Raw genomic sequence first — 18,412 nt, forward strand, 5'->3', positions numbered from 1 at the left:
GATTCTATGTCATAAACAGGAGAATGCCACTAAAGGTAATGTCTTGGGAATAAAGTCACCAAGATAATGCTTTAGGAAAAGGTCATCTGCCAGCATTGTGTAGAGTAAATGGAAAGGAGCTGGTTCAAAGGCAGAGAAGCCATTAAAAAACAAAACCAAACCGAACAAGGCAGAGAAGCTAGATGCCAGGTGGTTGTAGTAGATCAAGTGTGGGATGGTAAGAGTGGGAAGTGAGAATGGAAAAGATACCAACTAAGAACATTTGGGTAGCATGGAAGGGGGTATTAAGTAACAGCAATAAGTTAAATGTAACTCTTCAGTTTACAGCTTTGTGAACTTACTGGTGAGTAGAGGTGAGGTACAGTTCGTAGGAATTATGGTCAGAAGAGGGAAATGGTTTTGCGTTTTCAGACAAGTTGAATTTGAAATAATACATGAAAGGCAAGACTCAGCAGATGAGGTGGTGATAGAGGCTTAGAATTTGAAGGAGGGTTTGGGGCACCAAGTATAGATGAATAGGTCATCTGGCTAGAGGTTCGGTAGGTGTCTTCATTTACATGTGGCAGTAGTTTTCTCCACTGATGACTGTCAGAAACACCTGTGGAGATTCTCACCCACTAGGTCTGGGGTGGGGACCATGCCAGTCTATTTTTAAAATGCTGTCTGGATGAGAGTTCATAATGTCAAGTACTTCACGTAGGGGCTACTAATGTTCAAGGCTCTGTTCACATTCTACACAGTGTTGGATTTTTTTTTTTAACAATGTGAGGTAGGCTCTACAGTTGAGAAATAGGTTGGATCCGAGCCTGAGCTCATCCACACTGTAGTCCCATAGGATATTGTTTCCAGCTTCATTCTTGGCATCCTTATGCTGCTGTTAAGATACTTTGGCCCATATCCTCTATCAGCCATTATTCCCTAGTATGTTAAATCCTCTAAATCTTTCACTGCCCTTTCTCCTAGCCTTTGGTCTTGTCATCTGCCCACCTCCCTTCCCCCACCCTCTTCTGTCCAAATCTAACCTTTCCTAGAAGGTCCAACTGAAATCTCTTCTCTTCCACCAGGCCTTGCCAACACTATCCAACTCATTTGACCAGTAATTGCATGGTATCTTATGGTATCTCTTGTGCAATTATTTTACTCTTCTATCATTGTTTGAAGTTTATGTATTAAAATCTTGCATGCCTGATTTGATTAAAAATTCCTTGAAAAGTCTAGTATCTACATTCCTCTCCATTTTAGGTACTATTTGTTGACTTCCTACTATGGAAGATGAGGATTTAGCTCTCAGCCTCTAGCCTCTCCCCTCTCCATTCTCCCAATATTGGTACATCACAGTTTTTGATGAAGGACTATTCATTGTTTGCATTAAATATTATTACAGATGAGCCTTGTGCTCTACCAGGTTTTTTATTATTTCTTGGCATAAAACTGATTTTCTTGGGGTGTGTAATTGCCTTTTTGTTCATTTGCTTAGTTTTGTATATACCTATCATTAGCTTATTTTCACCCTCACGGTAGCATGTTATTTTGGGGCACATCAGTTAATCAGTTGTATTTATTTCTTGAAGGCTTCCCTCCAGTTTCATCTATTTCTTGGAGGATTTCTCAGCTTTCTTCCAGGATCTGCTGAACAGCAATGATCCTGGGATTTTCTTTCATTATCATTTTGAAAATTCTCTTGTCAGATGGAGCCTCTGTGTCTTGGATCCCATTTTTCTCTTTGTTGGGTTACTCTCTTCTTTTTTGTGAAACATACCAATCGGTAGCTTCCTAAGAAAAGTATGAGGATGGTAAATTTAGTGAGATTTTGCTTGTCTACTAGCACCTTTATTGTATCCTCACAGTTGATTTATAGTTTGAAGATAATTTTAGGTTGGAAATAATTCTCCCACAGGATTTTGAAGCATTGGTTTATTGGTTTATTTATTTATTTGTTTCTGTTTCATTGGTTCTTAGCTTTCAGTACTAATTAACCTTATGTTCTAAAATATCCAGTGCATTTTTTATTTAGTCAGTGAATTACATTGGCGCACAGGGGACCGTTTAGCCCGGGAATTCTGTGTTCTTCATTTTTCTTTTAGTGTGTATTTGACAATTTCATCCCTCTGTTGTCTTTGACCTTTCTCTAAGGACAACCTATTATTACTTAGATGTTGTATCCCTTAAATTTATTCTCTTATTTTCCCTTTTGTCCTTTTCTTTTGTTCCTGGGGAGATTGTCTCAGTTTCATCTTCCACATCGTCTAGTGAATTTTTAAATTTCTCTAACCATTTTTTTAACTTCTGGGAGCTTTGTTTTTCTTCTCTTAATTTTCTTTTTGTTGCACCATGTTTCTTTCATGGATATAATATTTTCTAACTCTCTGAAGATAATTAAAGGATTTAAAGTATTTTTCTTTTATTCCTTACATCATCTCCCTCTTGAGGATGTGTTTTGATTTTTGTTTGATTTTAGCCTCTTTTATGTTAAAGGCATTCTTTGAATGACTGACGATCCTTGGGTGCCTGTCACTATTTGAAAATGAAACATTAAAAAGCTGATTGGAAGGCCGGTGTGGGTGGGTGGCTCAGTTGCTGGGTTTCATTTGTAGAGTGATGGGGAAGCCTTCAAATGTCAGTATCGATACTGTGTGGGTTATTACTTTGGCACCAGTCACATTTCCTAGAGAGGAATCTTTCAGTCTAGTGCTTTTCAAGCTCTGATGTGCATGTGAATTACTTGTGCAGACAGAGCTGTTTTAATAGGTCCAGGTGGGGTTTGGGAATCAAAGTCTAATCAGTCTCCAGCTGATGCCCGTGTAGGAGGTTACAGTGTGAGTTGCACAGCTCTTACTGGGGGGTGGGAGGGAGCTGTGGCAGTGGTGTTAGTTCTCTGCTGGCGTGTTAGTGCTGAGTGGCGAGGTGGACGCAGGGAAGCTTGTCAGGTGGTGATCCTGTCTTTTTTATATGTGTTAAGTGAATAGGTGTGGAATAAGGAATATAAGATGTCAAAGCTCTTGGACAATTTGAAAATTGTCAAAAGTATTAGGAGCTGAAAAGGGTAAAGGAAAAGGTCTCCTACATTATTGCTGCATCTCCTTGATTAGTTGAATCAAGTAATCGTTTTCATGTTTATTGACAGTTTGAATTTCTTGTATGAATTGCCTGTTTATATCTTTTGTGTATTTTTATTTTGAGTTCATTTTTTTTTTGAACTTGAGCTAATTCTTGAATATAGAGTGTTTATGTATGCTGAATATTAATCCTTTTCTTACATATTTTTGGTATTTCCTAGTCTTTTGAATTTATTTTTAAAGATTTTATTTATTTATTTGAGATAAGAGAGCTCGAAGGGGTGGAGGAGGAGGGGGAGAGGGAGAGAGAGAAGCATATTTCCCGCTGAGCAGGGAACCTGGTGCGGGGCTTGATCCTAGGACCCTGAGATCATGACCTGAGCCGAAGGTAGATGCTTAACTGAGCCACCCAGGTACCCTTAGCCTTTTGCCTTTAAGTTTGTGACTTATTTTGTGGTACAGAAGTTTTATTTATTTAAATCAGGTTATTTTGCTGTTATGATTTCTGGTTTGTAACTGCTTTGGAAGGCCTTTCCAAAGGGATAGAATGGACTTGTGGTGGTCCTGGTATCCAGTCTGGTAGTTTCCTGGGCATTAACAAAATCTACTTCATAGATCACAAGATACACCACTACCCATTTTACATTCTTAAAACTCTTACTCTTCCATTTTCTGGAACCTCTTGAGAATCTGTTTTATTGGGCAGGCAGGCTTTACCTTAGTGTCCAAGGTTAGTCACCTGACAGAGGCTTTTAAGGAATGTAATGTGGCATAGAACCTTAAGTGATATTTTTATTTTTATTTTTATTATTATTATTATTTTTTTAAGATTTTATTTATTTATTTGGCAGAGAGAGACACAGCGAGAGGGGAACACAAGCAGGGGGAGGGGGAGAGGGAGAAGCAGGCTTCCCGCGGAGCAGGGAGCCCGATGTGGGGCTCGATCCCAGGACCCTGGGATCATGACCTGAGCTGAAGGCAGACGCTTAACGACTGAGCCACCCAGGCGCCCCTTAAGTGATATTTTTAATGCCTGATTTGCTTTTTGCTATCTTTTTGCTCTGAGTAAAGTTTTCTCCCTATTCACTGAGGCATTTTTGTTTCTCTTCACAATACAGCAAATGGAAAGGCGACAATAGCAGTGTCAGCTCCCTGTGTATCAGCCCAGATGGAAAGATGTTGCTTTCAGCTGGTCGAACAATCAAACTGTGGGTTTTGGAGACCAAAGAAATCTACAGAGTGAGTGAATCAAATTAGTTGTAAGCCTAACAGTCATCTAGAGTAAGGACGGAGAAGGGCAGAAAGTCTCAGCTGTAGCATACTGTTGTAAGAATACAGATTTGTTATTTTCAGGCATATCAAATAGTGGAATCAGTAGACAAAAGTTAGCCTCCAAACCTGGTTTGTTGATATTAAATAGGTTAGATGTGTTCATTTCACATGCATTTGAAAAACGAATAGAACAAATAAGTAGAATTTGAATTAAAAATCTTTTCTGCTGTGGAATGATAGTAGTTTTGATTTCTAGCTTATATCCAGCATTTAGTACATTTACAGTATTTGACTATGGAGACGTAGTATTACGTTTTGAGTGTGCTCAGGGGTGTACTTTTGGTGCTGTGATGATGCCCTAAAATTGTGGTTTCGACTCACTGAGAGTAAAATGAGGACCTACAATTCCTTGGCTGTGTCTGAGCACCCAGACACCCCTTTAAACACGGATAGAATTAAGTGGATCTTTAATGCAAAAAATGGAAGAAAGAAAGATTGTGGGTAGGGCCCTGGGAGTTAGAAGGACGTCCTGATTTTTCAGTATTTTCAGATGGGAGTTTTAGTGAGAGGAATATATATAGCACAAATAGCCTCAGTTGCTTAGAATTAAATTTAGCTGTTACCTTTAGTCTGGAGTTCTGATTTCAGATGTGGCTCATATGTATTGCTTATGGTCCAGATGGACTCTTTAATTTTTGTTACTGCTCTGTTCCCTCTCCTAAATGAGATTTAACTTTCTCTAGCACTTCACAGGCCATGCAACGCCAGTTTCGTCACTCATCTTCACTACTATCAGACCTCCTAATGAGAGCCAACCCTTTGATGGAATCACTGGTCTTTATTTCTTGTCTGGAGCAGTACATGACCGGTTACTCAATGTCTGGTATGTAGTCTTTTGGATCCGGAGGTAGCATTGCCTTGAAAGAATGTGTCACAACTTGTATAGTTAATGTAGATGATGAATGTGAGACTTAACTCTTGTATTTAGTATTAGATTTACCTTGACTTGTAATGAAGAATTGAGCCTGCCTAAAAAACAGATCTTTATGAGAAAAATTTAAGAGCATTATATAATAGAAACTCCTTTTTGCTTGTTTAGAGGTAGAGCAGTTTGAATATTTTTGTGATTGGGCAAATTATAAATAACCTTCTTAAAAAAATTGGGATAATCTCTGATTTTATTGAAATAGATAGGACTTCTGGGTTAGTGCAGTAATGTCTATTTACTGATCTTTTACTGAAGACATTTAATTCCTTGGCTTTGTATGAAAATTCCCAATTAGGCACCCTGTTTTTTTGTTTTGTTTTGTTTTGTTTTTCTTCTGCTTTTTGCAATAGTTGCTGTTACTAATTTTCCTTGGAACTCCCTTTTTCTCCCCCCCCAAGATTTTAAGTAGTTGACAACCAGTGTGGGGCTTGAACGTAACAGCCCCAAAATCAAGAGTCACGTGCTCTGTTGACTGAGTCAGCCAGGCGCCTCTGGCTTGCTAGCTCGCTTTCTTTCTTTCTTTCTTTATATTCAGTTAGCCAACTATAGTACGTCATTAGTTTTGATGTAATGTTCAGTGATTCATTAGTTGCATAATAACACCCAGTGCTCATCACATCACCCAGTTGGCCCCCCCCCACCCACAACGTTTGTTTCCCCGAGTCAAGAGTCTCTTATGTTTTCTCTCCCTCTCTGATTTCTTCCCATTCAGTTTTCCCTCCCTTCCCCTATGTCCTCTGCACTATTCCTTATATTCCACGTATGAGTGAAACCTGGCACTACATTTATTTATTTATTTATTTATTTATTTATCATTTTTAAAGATTTTATTTATTTGATAAAGAGACAGTGAGAGAGGGAACACAAGCAGGGGGAGTGGGAGAGGGAGAAGCACGCTCCCCTCGGAGCAGGGAGCCCCGAGACACGGGGCTCTATCCCAGGACCCTGGGATCATGACCTGAGCCGAAGGCAGACGCTTAACGACTGAGCCACCCAGGCGCCCCCGGCACTACTTTTAAAAGTAAAAATTAATTTGGTATTAAATGGCTGTTGGAAAGTTTTTAATTTTTAGAAAACAAGAGTTTTCTTAGATTTTATGAGATCTGATGGTGAAGCTTTTTTTTTTTTTTTAAACATGCTATTAATGGACAGAATAAATGGAGATTTAAAAAATAAGTAGTGGGGCGCCTGGGTGGCTCAGATGGTTAAGTGTCTGCCTTCGGCTCAGGTCATGATCCCGGGGTCCTGGGATCGAGTCCCACATCTGGCTCCTTGCTCAGCAGGAAGCCGGCTTCTCCCTCTCCCTCTCCCCCTGCTTGTGTTCCCTCTCTCGCTGTCTCTCTCTCTGTCAAATAAATAAATAAAATCTTTTAAAATAATAATGATAAAATAAAAAACAAGTAGTTTCCCATCTTAGTAATCAATTAGTTGAGCTTGTTCTTGACCATATAAAGTTACTATGAATTTACACCAAATAATACTCATATAGAAGTAGGCCTCATCAAATACGTAATCTTGACATGGTTGGGTGGGGACAGGTTCATGAGGCTTAATGTGGACCTCTGTTCACCTTCAAACTAGCAGCTGAGCCATAGTTCCTAATTATGCCTCTGCTAATCACATCGTGTTGGTCTTCTGTCCTGTGTTTGGTTTTTGCGGTGTGCCTATTGGGATAATTCCTTTTAGTTCTATGTATTAGTAAAGCTAGAAAGTTAAAATATACCACCAGAGCCTCCTGATATTACTCAGATGTTTCAGTCTTTTCTGTTTTTCTTTTAAATTTTATTTTTCATTCATTAGAGTGCATGTGTGTATGTGCACAAGTTGGGGGGCGTGCACAGGGAGAGGGAGAAGCAAACTCCCCGGTGAGCAGCATTGTGGGGCTCGATCCCTGGACCTTGAGATCATGACCTGAGCCGAAGGCAGGCACTTAACGGACTGAGCCACCCAGGCACCCACAGGTGTTTCGGTCTTAAAAATGCTTCAACTCTTTGGCTCCCTAGACCTAGGGGTCTCCAACTACAAAATTTTTTCTATAAAAGAAAAGTTGATTTCTGTTGTCTTAACATCCCTCAAATAGTGTGTGTATGCCTGAGGGCTTCCTAGTTACAGAGGAGTAAACTTGAAAAATTACAAAACCATATTAAAAGGCTGCCCCAGAGGGCCATTTATGGAAAACTTTGTGTTTTGGTAGGTAGAACAAGCCTAAGGTTGCCTGATAATTACCTTTGAAAGACATACGTCTTTTAGTAAATAACATTTAAGGTTTCTTGCTGCTGAATGAAAAAATTCAACAAAAAAAGACTTTGATATTACTGTAAGGACAGTACTATCTCCTACTGAGGAAATAAGGTAACAGTTTCTTCTGTATAAAGTAGTCTGTTGGCAGTGATTTTGAACATGTATAAAAGGCTTCGAGTTAGAATTAGTGTTTTATGAAGAATTTATAAATGGAAATATTTAGAATTGATCAGATAAACTCTTAATTTTCTTCTAGACACAAAAATATTGAAAGATTGTTTCCTGGTGAATGCATAAAGTCTCACTAGTTGATAAAAAAACTGATTTTGAATTGAGTTTGCAAATCATTTTTGTTACTGCTACTCAGTCATTTTTTAGTTATTTTGCCTTAAATTTTTAAAATGCCTTTATTGAGGTATAATTGATGTATAGTTGCATGTTTTCTTCCTCTTTTTTAACAGTATTATCCTAATTTTTTTCCAGCTTTATTGAGATATAATTGACATATAACATCGTGTAAGTTTCAGGTGTACAGTGTGATGATTTGATACACGTGTATATTGCAAAGTGATTACCAGGGTTAGTTACTACCTCCATCACCTCACTAGTTACCATTTCTTTTTTGTGGCAAGAATGTTTTAAGATTTATTTTCTTAGTAACTTTGAAGTATATAATACAGTATTGTTAACTATAACCACCATGTTGTACATTAGATCTCCAGACCTTATTCATCTTATAGTTGAAAGTTTGTACCGTTTCACCAACATCCTCTCTCCATTTCTCCTGCTCTCCAGGACCTGGGGACCACCATTCTCCTGTTTCTATATATTATGAATAAATTGCACATATTCAAAGTATATAATTTGATAAAGTTTTTACATATGTATACATCCATGAAATCAGTTACCACAATTGACAGTGACCATGTGCATTGCTCCTAAGAGTTTCTTCATATCCCTTTATAGTCTGCATCCCCACTCCAGTCACCAGGCTTGTTGACATGTTTGGGACATTACAAATAAAGCTATTATGGACATTTGGGTATAATCTTTCTACGGACATATGATTCATTTCTCTTGGGTAAATAAATACCTAGGAGTGTAGTGGGGGGATCATAATGATAGGTGTATATTTAACTTTTTAAGAAATTGCCGAATTTGGGCGCCTGGCTGGCTCAGTCAGACAGAACATGTGACTCTTGATTTCAGGGTTGTGACTTCAAGTCCCACTTTGGGCTTAGAGCCTTTGAAAAAAAGGAAAAAAAAGAAATTGTCAAGTTTTTTCAAAGTGGTTGTACCATTTTACGTTCTAACTAGCTGTGTATAAAGAGTGTGAATTCATATTTTCACCAGTGCTTGATATATCATTTAATTTTAGCCATTTTAATAGGTATGTAGTGCTACCCCACTGTGGTTTTAATTTGCATTTCCCTAATCGCCACTGATGTTGAGAATCTTTTATGTGCCTGTTTGCTATCTGGATATGTTTCTTGATGAGTGTCTATTCAAATATTTTGGCCTATTTTTTATTGGGCTTGTTTTCTTACTGAGTTTTGAGAATTCTGTGTATATTCTGAATATAAACCCATTAATCAGGTATATGCTTGCAAATATTTTCTCCTACTATGTGCCTTGTCTTTTTGAAGAGATGTTTTTAATTTTGATGAAGTCCAGATCATGTTTAGAGATCTTTGCTTAATCCAAGGTCACAAAGATTTTCTCCTGAAAGTTTTAGTGTTTTTTTTTTTAATTTATTTGACAGAGAGATAGCATAAGTAGGCAGAGCGGCAGGCAGAGGGAGAGGGAGAAGCAGGCTCTCTGCTGAGCAGGGAGCCCGATGCGGGGCTGAAAGTTGTAGTTTTAAGTCTTGCATTTGATTCTGTGGTCTGTTTGAGTTAATTTCTGTATATGGTGCAAAGATGCATGGCATTTTTTTTTTTAAGGTTTTATTTAAATTCCATTTAGTTAATATGAAGTGTAATACTAGTTTCTGGTGTACAATATACTGACTCAGCACTTCCATATAGCACCTGGTACTCATCACAAGTGTACTCTTTTTCTTTTTTTCTTGAGAGAGCAGGGTGTGGTGGGGGCGGGAGGGGGAGGCACGGGGCAGAGAGAGAATCTTAAGCAGGCTCCACCATGTCATTGCAAATGGCAAGATTTCATTCTTTTTTATGGCTGAGTAATACTCCATTGTGTGTGTGTGTGTGTGTGTGTGTTTATGTATGTATGTGTGTGTCACATCTTTATCCATTCATCAATCGGTGGACACTTGGGCTGTTTCTGTAATATGGCTTCTGGAGATACTATTGTAGAAACATCAGGGTGCATGTATCCCTTTGAATTAGTATTTTTGTATTCTTTGGGTAAATAGCTAGTAGTGCGATTGCTGGATCACTTTTTGAGGAACCTGCATGCTTTTTTCCAGGATGACCACACAAAAGTTTGCATTCCCAAAGAATGGATGGAAATGTATATTTTGGTATTGGGAATATCCACTGGTCCCAGTACCATTTGTTGAAAAGACTATTTCCAATGAACTGGTTTTACATATATACATGGGTATACACACACAGTCAGTTCTCGATATTTGCAGTTGTATAGTTGTATAAAGTCCTCATGAGCACTGAGTTGGTGATACTGAACTATTTTATTCCTCTGGGAAATACAGGATTAGGTTTCTGTAAGCCTCGTTGGTCACATCTTTGTCATCTAATCAATACATAACTTTGTTTTATGTGTTTCTGTTTAAAAATACTTTGTTTTATATATATACACACACACGTGTATATAACTAGTTGTGTGTAACTATATACACACTCTGACATTAATTAATCAGCTGTATAATATAGTTGATTAATTCATGTCAGAACAGAGTTTACTTAGCACAAATATTTGTTTTCCATAAGGAATATCAGCTTTTTCCTCTTAGGTACACTAGACGGCACTTCAGCACTATACTTAGGGGACATCTTAAACAGTGAAATCAACAAAAAGCATAAAAGCAAAAAAAGTGGCACTACAAAGAATCTTTTTACTATTCTAAATAATACTAATACTTATTAGTATATAGTATGAGAGCTAAAATAAGTCAGAACATATAGCCTTGTTTAACATTGTTGGCAACTCTTAAATTTCACTGCTCTGAGCATAGCTGTTAAAGACCATAGAAGTTCCACAAATACTGAGATTGATCTGTAGTCCCCTTATTTAGCTTTCAGGGTGCAAAAGCTATGGCGAATCTAATGCTGTGACTCCCCATAGGTGCTCATCTTTTTTTAAATTTCTTTTTATCTAATCATTGGTTTTGTTATCTAGGCAGGTCCGGTCAGAAAACAAAGAAAAGAATGCAGTGATGTCTTTTACAGTCACAGATGAACCTGTCTATATTGATTTGACTTTGTCAGAAAATAAGGAAGAGGTAAATGGCTTGATTTTTGAGAATTTGTTTTTGGATTTCACAAATTGTATTTTTAAAATGAGTGTTTTTATGATGTAATGATTTGGGAAGGAAGAGGACACGAGGGAGGGAGAACAAAATATAACAAAAATCTTAGGCTCTCCGGGATGAGCGTTCAGTCACTGTGATGCGCTTTCGAGGGGAGGGGTCAGCGTACAGAGGCATTTGCAGCGATCCCAACCAACTGCTCTGCTGTGCGGGGCCTGCCAGGTCCCTTTTGTCAGTCTCTGCACTTGGTAGTACTGACTTTGCTCCTCTCACTTGCAGGCTGCATTTTCCTTACTGTTCTCTTCTTCCCCTACACTTTTATTTCTGAGCTTCACAACAACCACTCCAGTTGTCATTTTGATGACAGTAAGGATTTTTAAATGCAGGAGTTTTGCAACGTTGGTGTTCTCACTTTTTCTCTGGTTATTTCAAGGGCGGGAGGGGGGAGAATAGTTGGTTTGGTATTGACTCATTAGAGTAATCAGTTAAATTTTTCTCTTAGCCCGTCAAGTTAGCTGTTGTTTGCAGAGATGGTCAAGTTCATCTTTTTGAACACATATTAAATGGGTAAGAAATTTCTCATTTATTTTCTTTCCCTGATTTGTTACTCTTTTTTATTCCCACCTCAATATTCTTTGCATTATATTCCTTTCCAGTTAGATTATTTTGAAAGCATTATTCTTTATCCACATAACTACATACATTCCCAGTAAGAACTCAAGTTTTTGGAGTCATGGACCATTTTTTCATATTTGTGCTTAGTAAAGTAGTTTTACAATATATGCTTAGTAAATGTTGGCAGTTCTAATAATACATTTAAAAGAAAGTGGTTCAGTTGGAAAACTTTGCTTGTGAGCTTGGTAAAACCTTAATTTCTAACTTTGATAATACATATGTGGTGGATCAGTGCAGCATGGCAATGCTAGTGTTTTGGTGAATAGAGGGGAGTATTGCTGTTGTGATGTGTAGTAGTCCTAGACCAAGGGTGACTAAATTATGATCTCTGGGTCAAATCAATATGTGGTCCCCCAAAACTAAAATACTGTCTGCTCTTTATAGAAAAATTTGCCAATCTCTGCCATACTTATAAACATGGTCTAAGACTCAGTCATGTAAACTTTAAAATGGTTTCAACTTTTTGTCAGTTGGTATCCTTCCTTTTACAATCGTAGTGTAGCAACTTATTTAAATATAAAATAGTTATGAAAGCATAAAACATTATTTTAAAACATTTAGGAAGCATAGACAGTTGATTATAAAGCCTAATTCTCCCTCCATTGAGTTCTACTCCCTAGAGGTTACTGTTAACATTTTGTGTGTAACACTTGAGGCTTTTATTTACATAGTCATATGTGTATGTGGAATATGTAACTTGAGGGCCCAGAAGTAGTGGCCTGGAGTGAGGACTTGGTCCCCTCTCCTTGGTCAGTAGTAAGCCTTTGCTTTTATGCAGAAGACTGATGAGGTTTGACCTAAGTGTTAAGGCATTAAGCTTTAAGTCGTTCTGTCTGATGTGTTGACAATAGATTACAGAGGGGTCAGAGGCCAAAGCAGAGGCCAGAAGTCCTGGATAGAGATGGTTGTGGAGTCCAGATAACTAAGGGGAGTGAGTTGGAAAGATAGGGATAGTGGGGTGCACTTTTTGGTGATAAGATGTCTGTGGTGTGAGTGGCTGAGACACGGTAAAGGCCAGGGTTGTTGGAGGTGGGAAGGGTTCGGACCTGGGAGGACAGTGTGTCAGAAAGATCATCAGCCTGTGTGGTGGATACGGAGACCACTTGAGACAGTGTTGGCCAGAATGACAGTGGAGCCACTAGAATCTTGAAGAAATAAGGGGGAGTGACCCAGAAATCATTGGATGGCAGCAGGAGAGGGAGGTAGCTGGTATTGGGTGACAACATTTCCCAAGGTTACAGAGATGAAAGAGGGAGAGACACTTGTCTTGAAATGTTCGTGAAGAACAAAGAGCACACTTAAATGATATCCAAGGCTTCTGACACAAAGAGTGTGGAGAGAAAACAGCTCCAACTTGGGAGATCTGCCCTGATGAGCCAGTGTAGAGCAAGAAGGTGAAGAAAACCCTTAGAGGAGAAATTGAGGATGGGATTCTGCTGATTACATTTTGCTAATAATTTTGCTCCTGGAACTGTGTTGCAGAGATCATAGTGGGGCTTTTGGGGGTTGGAAACAATTGGGGATAGCGCTGATTGGAACAGATGTAGAGAGTCATCTGGGGTTGAAGCTCAAGGCAGGCAGCAAGAGAGCACTTGGAGCGTGGGCCTCTTGTGGGGCTTGACAGTGGGATAGAAGGGCACATGGTCTCCAGGCAGATTTTGATGGTGAGGTCTTGCTAGATGAGGTCTTGACAACAGCACTGGTGCTGTGGGGACCCTGGTCACTGTGGACGTAGTGTGGAGGCCACAGGAGGGTTGCATTTCCTGACTCGAGGCCAACTTTCAAGCATTCCTATGAGATGTTACTTTGAATTTTCTAATTAATTTTTTTTCACTTCTAGATACTGCAAAAAGCCTTTGACTTCAAACTGCACAATTCAAATAGCGACACCTGGGAAAGGCAAGAAATCAACACCAAAACCCATCCCTATTCTAGCAGCTGGTTTTTGCTCAGACAAAATGTCATTGTTGCTTGTATATGGCAATTGGTTTCAGCCCATCATTGAGCGAGTGGTACGTAGATGCTACTCTGGAGTAGAACAATACATCATCAACAAGGCCATGGAAAAAAATGATTTCGAAATGACTCATTGGTCTGCTTATTGGAATACTTAAAAAGAAGTCATGTATTTTCCCTTAACCGAAGGACCTTTCACTCGGTGGTTTATTTTAGTTTGTGAGAGCTGTGTATTTAATTTTACGTAACCCAGCATATTCAAAATATTTTAATCCTTGGTATGAAAAATTATTTGAGATATTTTATTCCCCTCCTTTATTTGGTATTATGTCTTTGATATTTGATTATATTTTCACTTACAAGCACATCTCAGTTTGGAATAGCCACATTTCAAGTGCTCAGTAGCCCCACATCCTTAGTGGCTAATGTTCTGGTCAGCACATGTATGAGTGAATTTTACCCAATTACTCAAAAGCTGAATCTTAATAAAAGAGCCCTTAGTAACATTATCCATTGAATTTTCTCAGTAGAAATGTAATGGGTGGTTCAGTCACTTAACTTTTTTGATGGCAGAAGTTTCTTTGGAGACTTTTGGAGAGTTATAAGCATGTCCAATAGGTGATTTCTTCAGCTTGTATTAATACTGCTTTTATTCAGTAAGGCCCTCTGGGAGATGATGAGTGGAATATTACATACCCAAGCAAACTCCTGTTGAGTTTATTTTAATTTAAACTCACATTTAATTAAAACTTAAGTTTAAGTTCTTGTTGAGTTTATTAAACTCTTTGCTTTTTCTAAAAATTTAACACATGGATATGGTTTAATAAAAAAAGGAGAAAGGCGTTAAGCTGTAAACCTACGTCTTCTTGCCATAAGTGGACGACCCCCCACCCCCAACCCTCCTCTGCCCATAAAGCTATTGTTTCCTGCTTGTTTTATGTCCTTCCGGATATTGATTCATTATATGTTATAGAGAATTACATATAACCTTAAAGCCTTATGGTTATGGGTAACATGTACTTTGCTGCATCTGATTGTCCCCCCTATTTAGTACCACATCAGGGTGTAGAGGTCTACCTAAGAGCATTATTGTTCATCAGCAGTGCTGTCTTTGACTTGCTGTGGAAAGTAGAGCAGTAGGAAGTTTTAGGGTAGGACCATTCTTTTTTAGCCTAGACTATTCTATTTACAAGGGTGACAAACTAGAATGTTTTCTTTAAAATGTGTTACATTTAAAAAGCCTGTTGATCTCTTAAAGCTATACATGTGAAAAATTTGAGCAGTTCATAACTAAAGAAAGTACACATTATGCTTAATATCTTCAGAGTTGACCCACTTTTCTCTGCTGCCATCAGTCTGAATGGTGATAAGTCTGAGTGGCTCAGTTTTGTGGGGAAGCTTTCTGTACTTTTTTGTATTTTTATAAAAATGCACAAGTAGGAATTTGCTTTTCATGTTATTCTTATTCTCAATTGCTTTGTTTGACACTCTTTCTCCCCCCCCCCCCCCCCCCCACCCTCCCTCCCCTTTAAAATTATATTCCCAGGCTTTAAATTCCAAAGAACCTCATGTGTGTTTGGTAAGAGATATTTCAAACTGCTGGGCGCCCAAAGTAGAAACGGCTATAACAAAGGTGAGTGCATTTCATATTAGAAGTTGAGAAAAAAGAGATTTGGGTAAATCTAATTGTAATATATTATTATGTTTAGACTCTTTAATATCCTCTTTATGATCTTGTCTAACAAATTTGTGGGATTAGGTTTCAGGTAACGAGATTATAAAAGCACTTTTGTTTCTGTGCTCTTCGTTTGTTGAATGCATGAGTGAACAGACAACTAGAAGTTGAAGACTTGGGAGTTAGCCCCTCCCCCCATGTATGATCATTAAATATCACATTTATCAATAAATTATTTTACTGATGTCAGTATTTAAAGGAGCATAACTTTGAGGAATCCTATATTTAAGGGTGGAATAAAGCTTAAAATTATGGGTCTGGAATTGAACATTGTATAAGATGATCATCTTGATGCTTTATTTTGAATTTAACATGGCATCTACATGTAGATCTCATATGTTTGGCAGTTTAATGAGTAAAGGAAAGCCAAGACATGCTATGATGACATCCATATATGGTTTCGCTTCTGGCTGAGTTCCAGAGATGACACTTTTCTCTTGGCTGTCTGAGCGTTTCTGGCAAAGCTGGATTCCTGGAGGTGGTCATAAAGCGTACCAACTTCACTCTAACATTTTTAAGTAATCGATAATCTGTAAATGTTCCTGGTTTTTACTCTTACGTGGTATTGAAAGCTTTAAAACTATGAACTTTCAGATTATAATTTAAAAATTTACTTGCCAACATTCACTTAAAATTTATCTTTAATTCATGTCATATTAAGTTAGTTATATTAGATTTTCTAGTAGAAAAACCTTTTAGATGCTGTTAGTTTCCTCACTGGGGCTCAGTTTTGCCAGGACTAAGGCATCATTTCCTTTGTCACGTTCCCGCTATTCCTGTTCAATAGGTGAGAACACCGGTGATGAATTCTGAAGCAAAAGTTCTGGTGCCAGGGGTACCTGGTCATCATGCAGCTATCAAGCCTGCTCCTCCACAAACTGAGGAAGTAGAGAGCAAGAGGAAATTGGGGGAAAATGAGGTAATACACTCACAATTTTTGAGTTTGAAATTTAAGATTACTTGTGAGACTCTAACGAATACATTGGGATAGAGCCAAACTTGGAACTTCAGGAACTTACTGAAATTGCTGCTGTTAACCTCTCCCTTGTCCCCAGCAGCATAGGATCCGAAATTCCAGACTGTAGTCTGTGAGACATTTACTTGGCCACTGTTAATGGAGAAGACAGACTTGCACTAACCATAGAGCGTGCTGTTTTGGCCATTGTTAGTGGTCAGCTGGATCACGTAATTGAATACATTAAGCCAGGACTTGCTGTGATGATTTCCACTGGGTTTCGCTTGTTGCTGACTATCGGTGATGCCTCTTCTCTTGGCTGTCTGAGCAATCCTGGCTAGTTTAGTGATAGTTGGTTTTTAGAAGTGGTCATTATAACCTCTTAAAGTACTTAGAAATTTGATTTTTTTCTCAACTCCGTAGACCTTCCTTCCTGTGGTTACTGTACTACTCTCTGCAGCCCTTCTTCATGTGTGTCACCGTAAATGATCTAGAGCTCTAACTTTTATCGTTAGAGAAAAGATGTCATGTTTCTTTATCTGATTTTAAATGTCATTATTGGGTGGGGGGGTTGGGGCTAAAAAGCTATTCATAAAAATTATTTCTCAAAAACATGGTATCTGTATTTAAAAATAATGTGCCAACTTTCTTTATCTTGGCCTAGATCCATTTCTTTAATTTCCTCCTGCCGTTTTTGTTTTTGATAAGTTAAGATAACCCAAATAGGAGGCTTTGCCAAAGCCTATCTGCTTTGGTAGTTGTAGAACATTTGTGTTTTGATTTAGTTACTAAGAGGCTGGCAGAACATGGTTGTCTTGTTTTAATAAGAGATCAGTTCTCTACAATTGAGGGTTTGTTTTTTTTTAAATATTTATTAGAGAGAGAGTGCGCGCTTGCATGAGCGCATGGGGAGGCGGGAGGGGGCGGTGCAGAGAGAGAGGGAGAGTCTTAAGCAGACTGCGCTGAGTGCAGAGTCTGATGCCGGGCTCAGTCTCAATACCCTGAGATCACAACCTGAGCTGCAACCAAACGTCTGATGCTTAACGGACTGCGCCACCCTGGCGCCCCTAGAATTGAGTTTTTGTGTAGCAAATTGAATCATGTTTATTTATGCTTAAATTTTAGATATTTATGAAGGAAACTTAGTTGTAGTAGAGCATCTTCTAGAAAATAAATCACCATTTGGAACTGACTAATAAAGACAAAAATAGGAAGGCATTTTATAAATTGTTTTGACAGAATAGCTGTCTTTATTTTTAATTTTTTTTGATAATACTTGTTTCCTTTTTGCAGATCTGAGGCTGATGGCAAAGTTTCTTCCATAATAGGTCTTTTCTTCTGTTTTAGTAATAGATGCCAGGTGCTTGCCTTTTTTGAAACTTATATAGATGTGTTTATGAATTACATTTTTAAATCTTGATTTGTTGGGCAGTTTTTTTTTCACTGGGATCTGGAAACTTTGATTGGGAATCGTCAATCTGGGAACCACCCAGTCACCCCTTGACCAAACTACTTTAAGCCTTGTCTGGTTTAACATTAATGATCATTTCTGTTCTGCAGATTAGCATTGAAGAGCGCCTGGGAGCACTGGATATAGATACAAAGAAAGAAAAGGATGACCTTCCACAGACAAATAGCTTTCCAGTTCTTCTCACACAGGGTTTAGAAAGTAATGATTTTGAAATGCTAAATGTAAGTATTCTGGCAGTTTTTAAAATGAATTAACACAGTTAATTTTTCTTAGAAAGTGATTGACATAGCACACTCAGTGATAGTCATGTGATGTAGCCCCTTTGAATTTAATATTTTGTGAGTCTAGTCAAACATTTATCACTTGGTGGCACTATACAGACAGTCACCAACCTACAAAGGCATTGTATTAAATTATTTTGAACCTGGAATGCATTTTCTCATAGAAATACTGTTTTGAATTGTTATTAGGTCTTAGGCTTTAGTTCACAAAAGCCTTTATAAACATAGTGTAGCTGAACTATAATACTCAGCATTCTAGATCACAATTTATATTTTTTTCTGTAGGAAAATGCGTTCCTGAGTTTTTACTCTGGATTCCAGAAACTTATGT

General features: G+C 38.2%; 1 protein-coding gene and 3 non-coding genes across 4 annotated transcripts in view; all 4 read left to right on the plus strand.

Annotated features, from left to right (window-relative positions):
• Positions 1-18,412, plus strand: part of WDR43 (WD repeat domain 43) — a 46,697-nt gene that overhangs the window by 12,983 nt on the left and 15,302 nt on the right. Inside the window, exons 4-11 of the mRNA XM_021697745.1 lie at positions 4,175-4,295; positions 5,072-5,211; positions 10,879-10,981; positions 11,511-11,575; positions 13,524-13,695; positions 15,186-15,272; positions 16,162-16,293; positions 17,890-18,021. Coding sequence (XP_021553420.1) covers positions 4,175-4,295; positions 5,072-5,211; positions 10,879-10,981; positions 11,511-11,575; positions 13,524-13,695; positions 15,186-15,272; positions 16,162-16,293; positions 17,890-18,021 — 952 coding nt within the window. The remainder of the gene's footprint in view (positions 1-4,174; positions 4,296-5,071; positions 5,212-10,878; positions 10,982-11,510; positions 11,576-13,523; positions 13,696-15,185; positions 15,273-16,161; positions 16,294-17,889; positions 18,022-18,412) is intronic.
• LOC123326114 lies at positions 4,671-4,755 on the plus strand. The gene has a single exon (XR_006540893.1). It is a non-coding gene; the product is annotated as a small nucleolar RNA SNORD53/SNORD92 (small nucleolar RNA).
• On the plus strand, positions 15,748-15,827 carry LOC123326112. The gene has a single exon (XR_006540891.1). It is a non-coding gene; the product is annotated as a small nucleolar RNA SNORD53/SNORD92 (small nucleolar RNA).
• On the plus strand, positions 16,585-16,660 carry LOC123326113. The gene has a single exon (XR_006540892.1). It is a non-coding gene; the product is annotated as a small nucleolar RNA SNORD53/SNORD92 (small nucleolar RNA).

The sequence above is a fragment of the Neomonachus schauinslandi genome, chromosome 10 (assembly GCF_002201575.2).
Source record: "Neomonachus schauinslandi chromosome 10, ASM220157v2, whole genome shotgun sequence".
Lineage (NCBI taxonomy): Eukaryota > Metazoa > Chordata > Mammalia > Carnivora > Phocidae > Neomonachus > Neomonachus schauinslandi.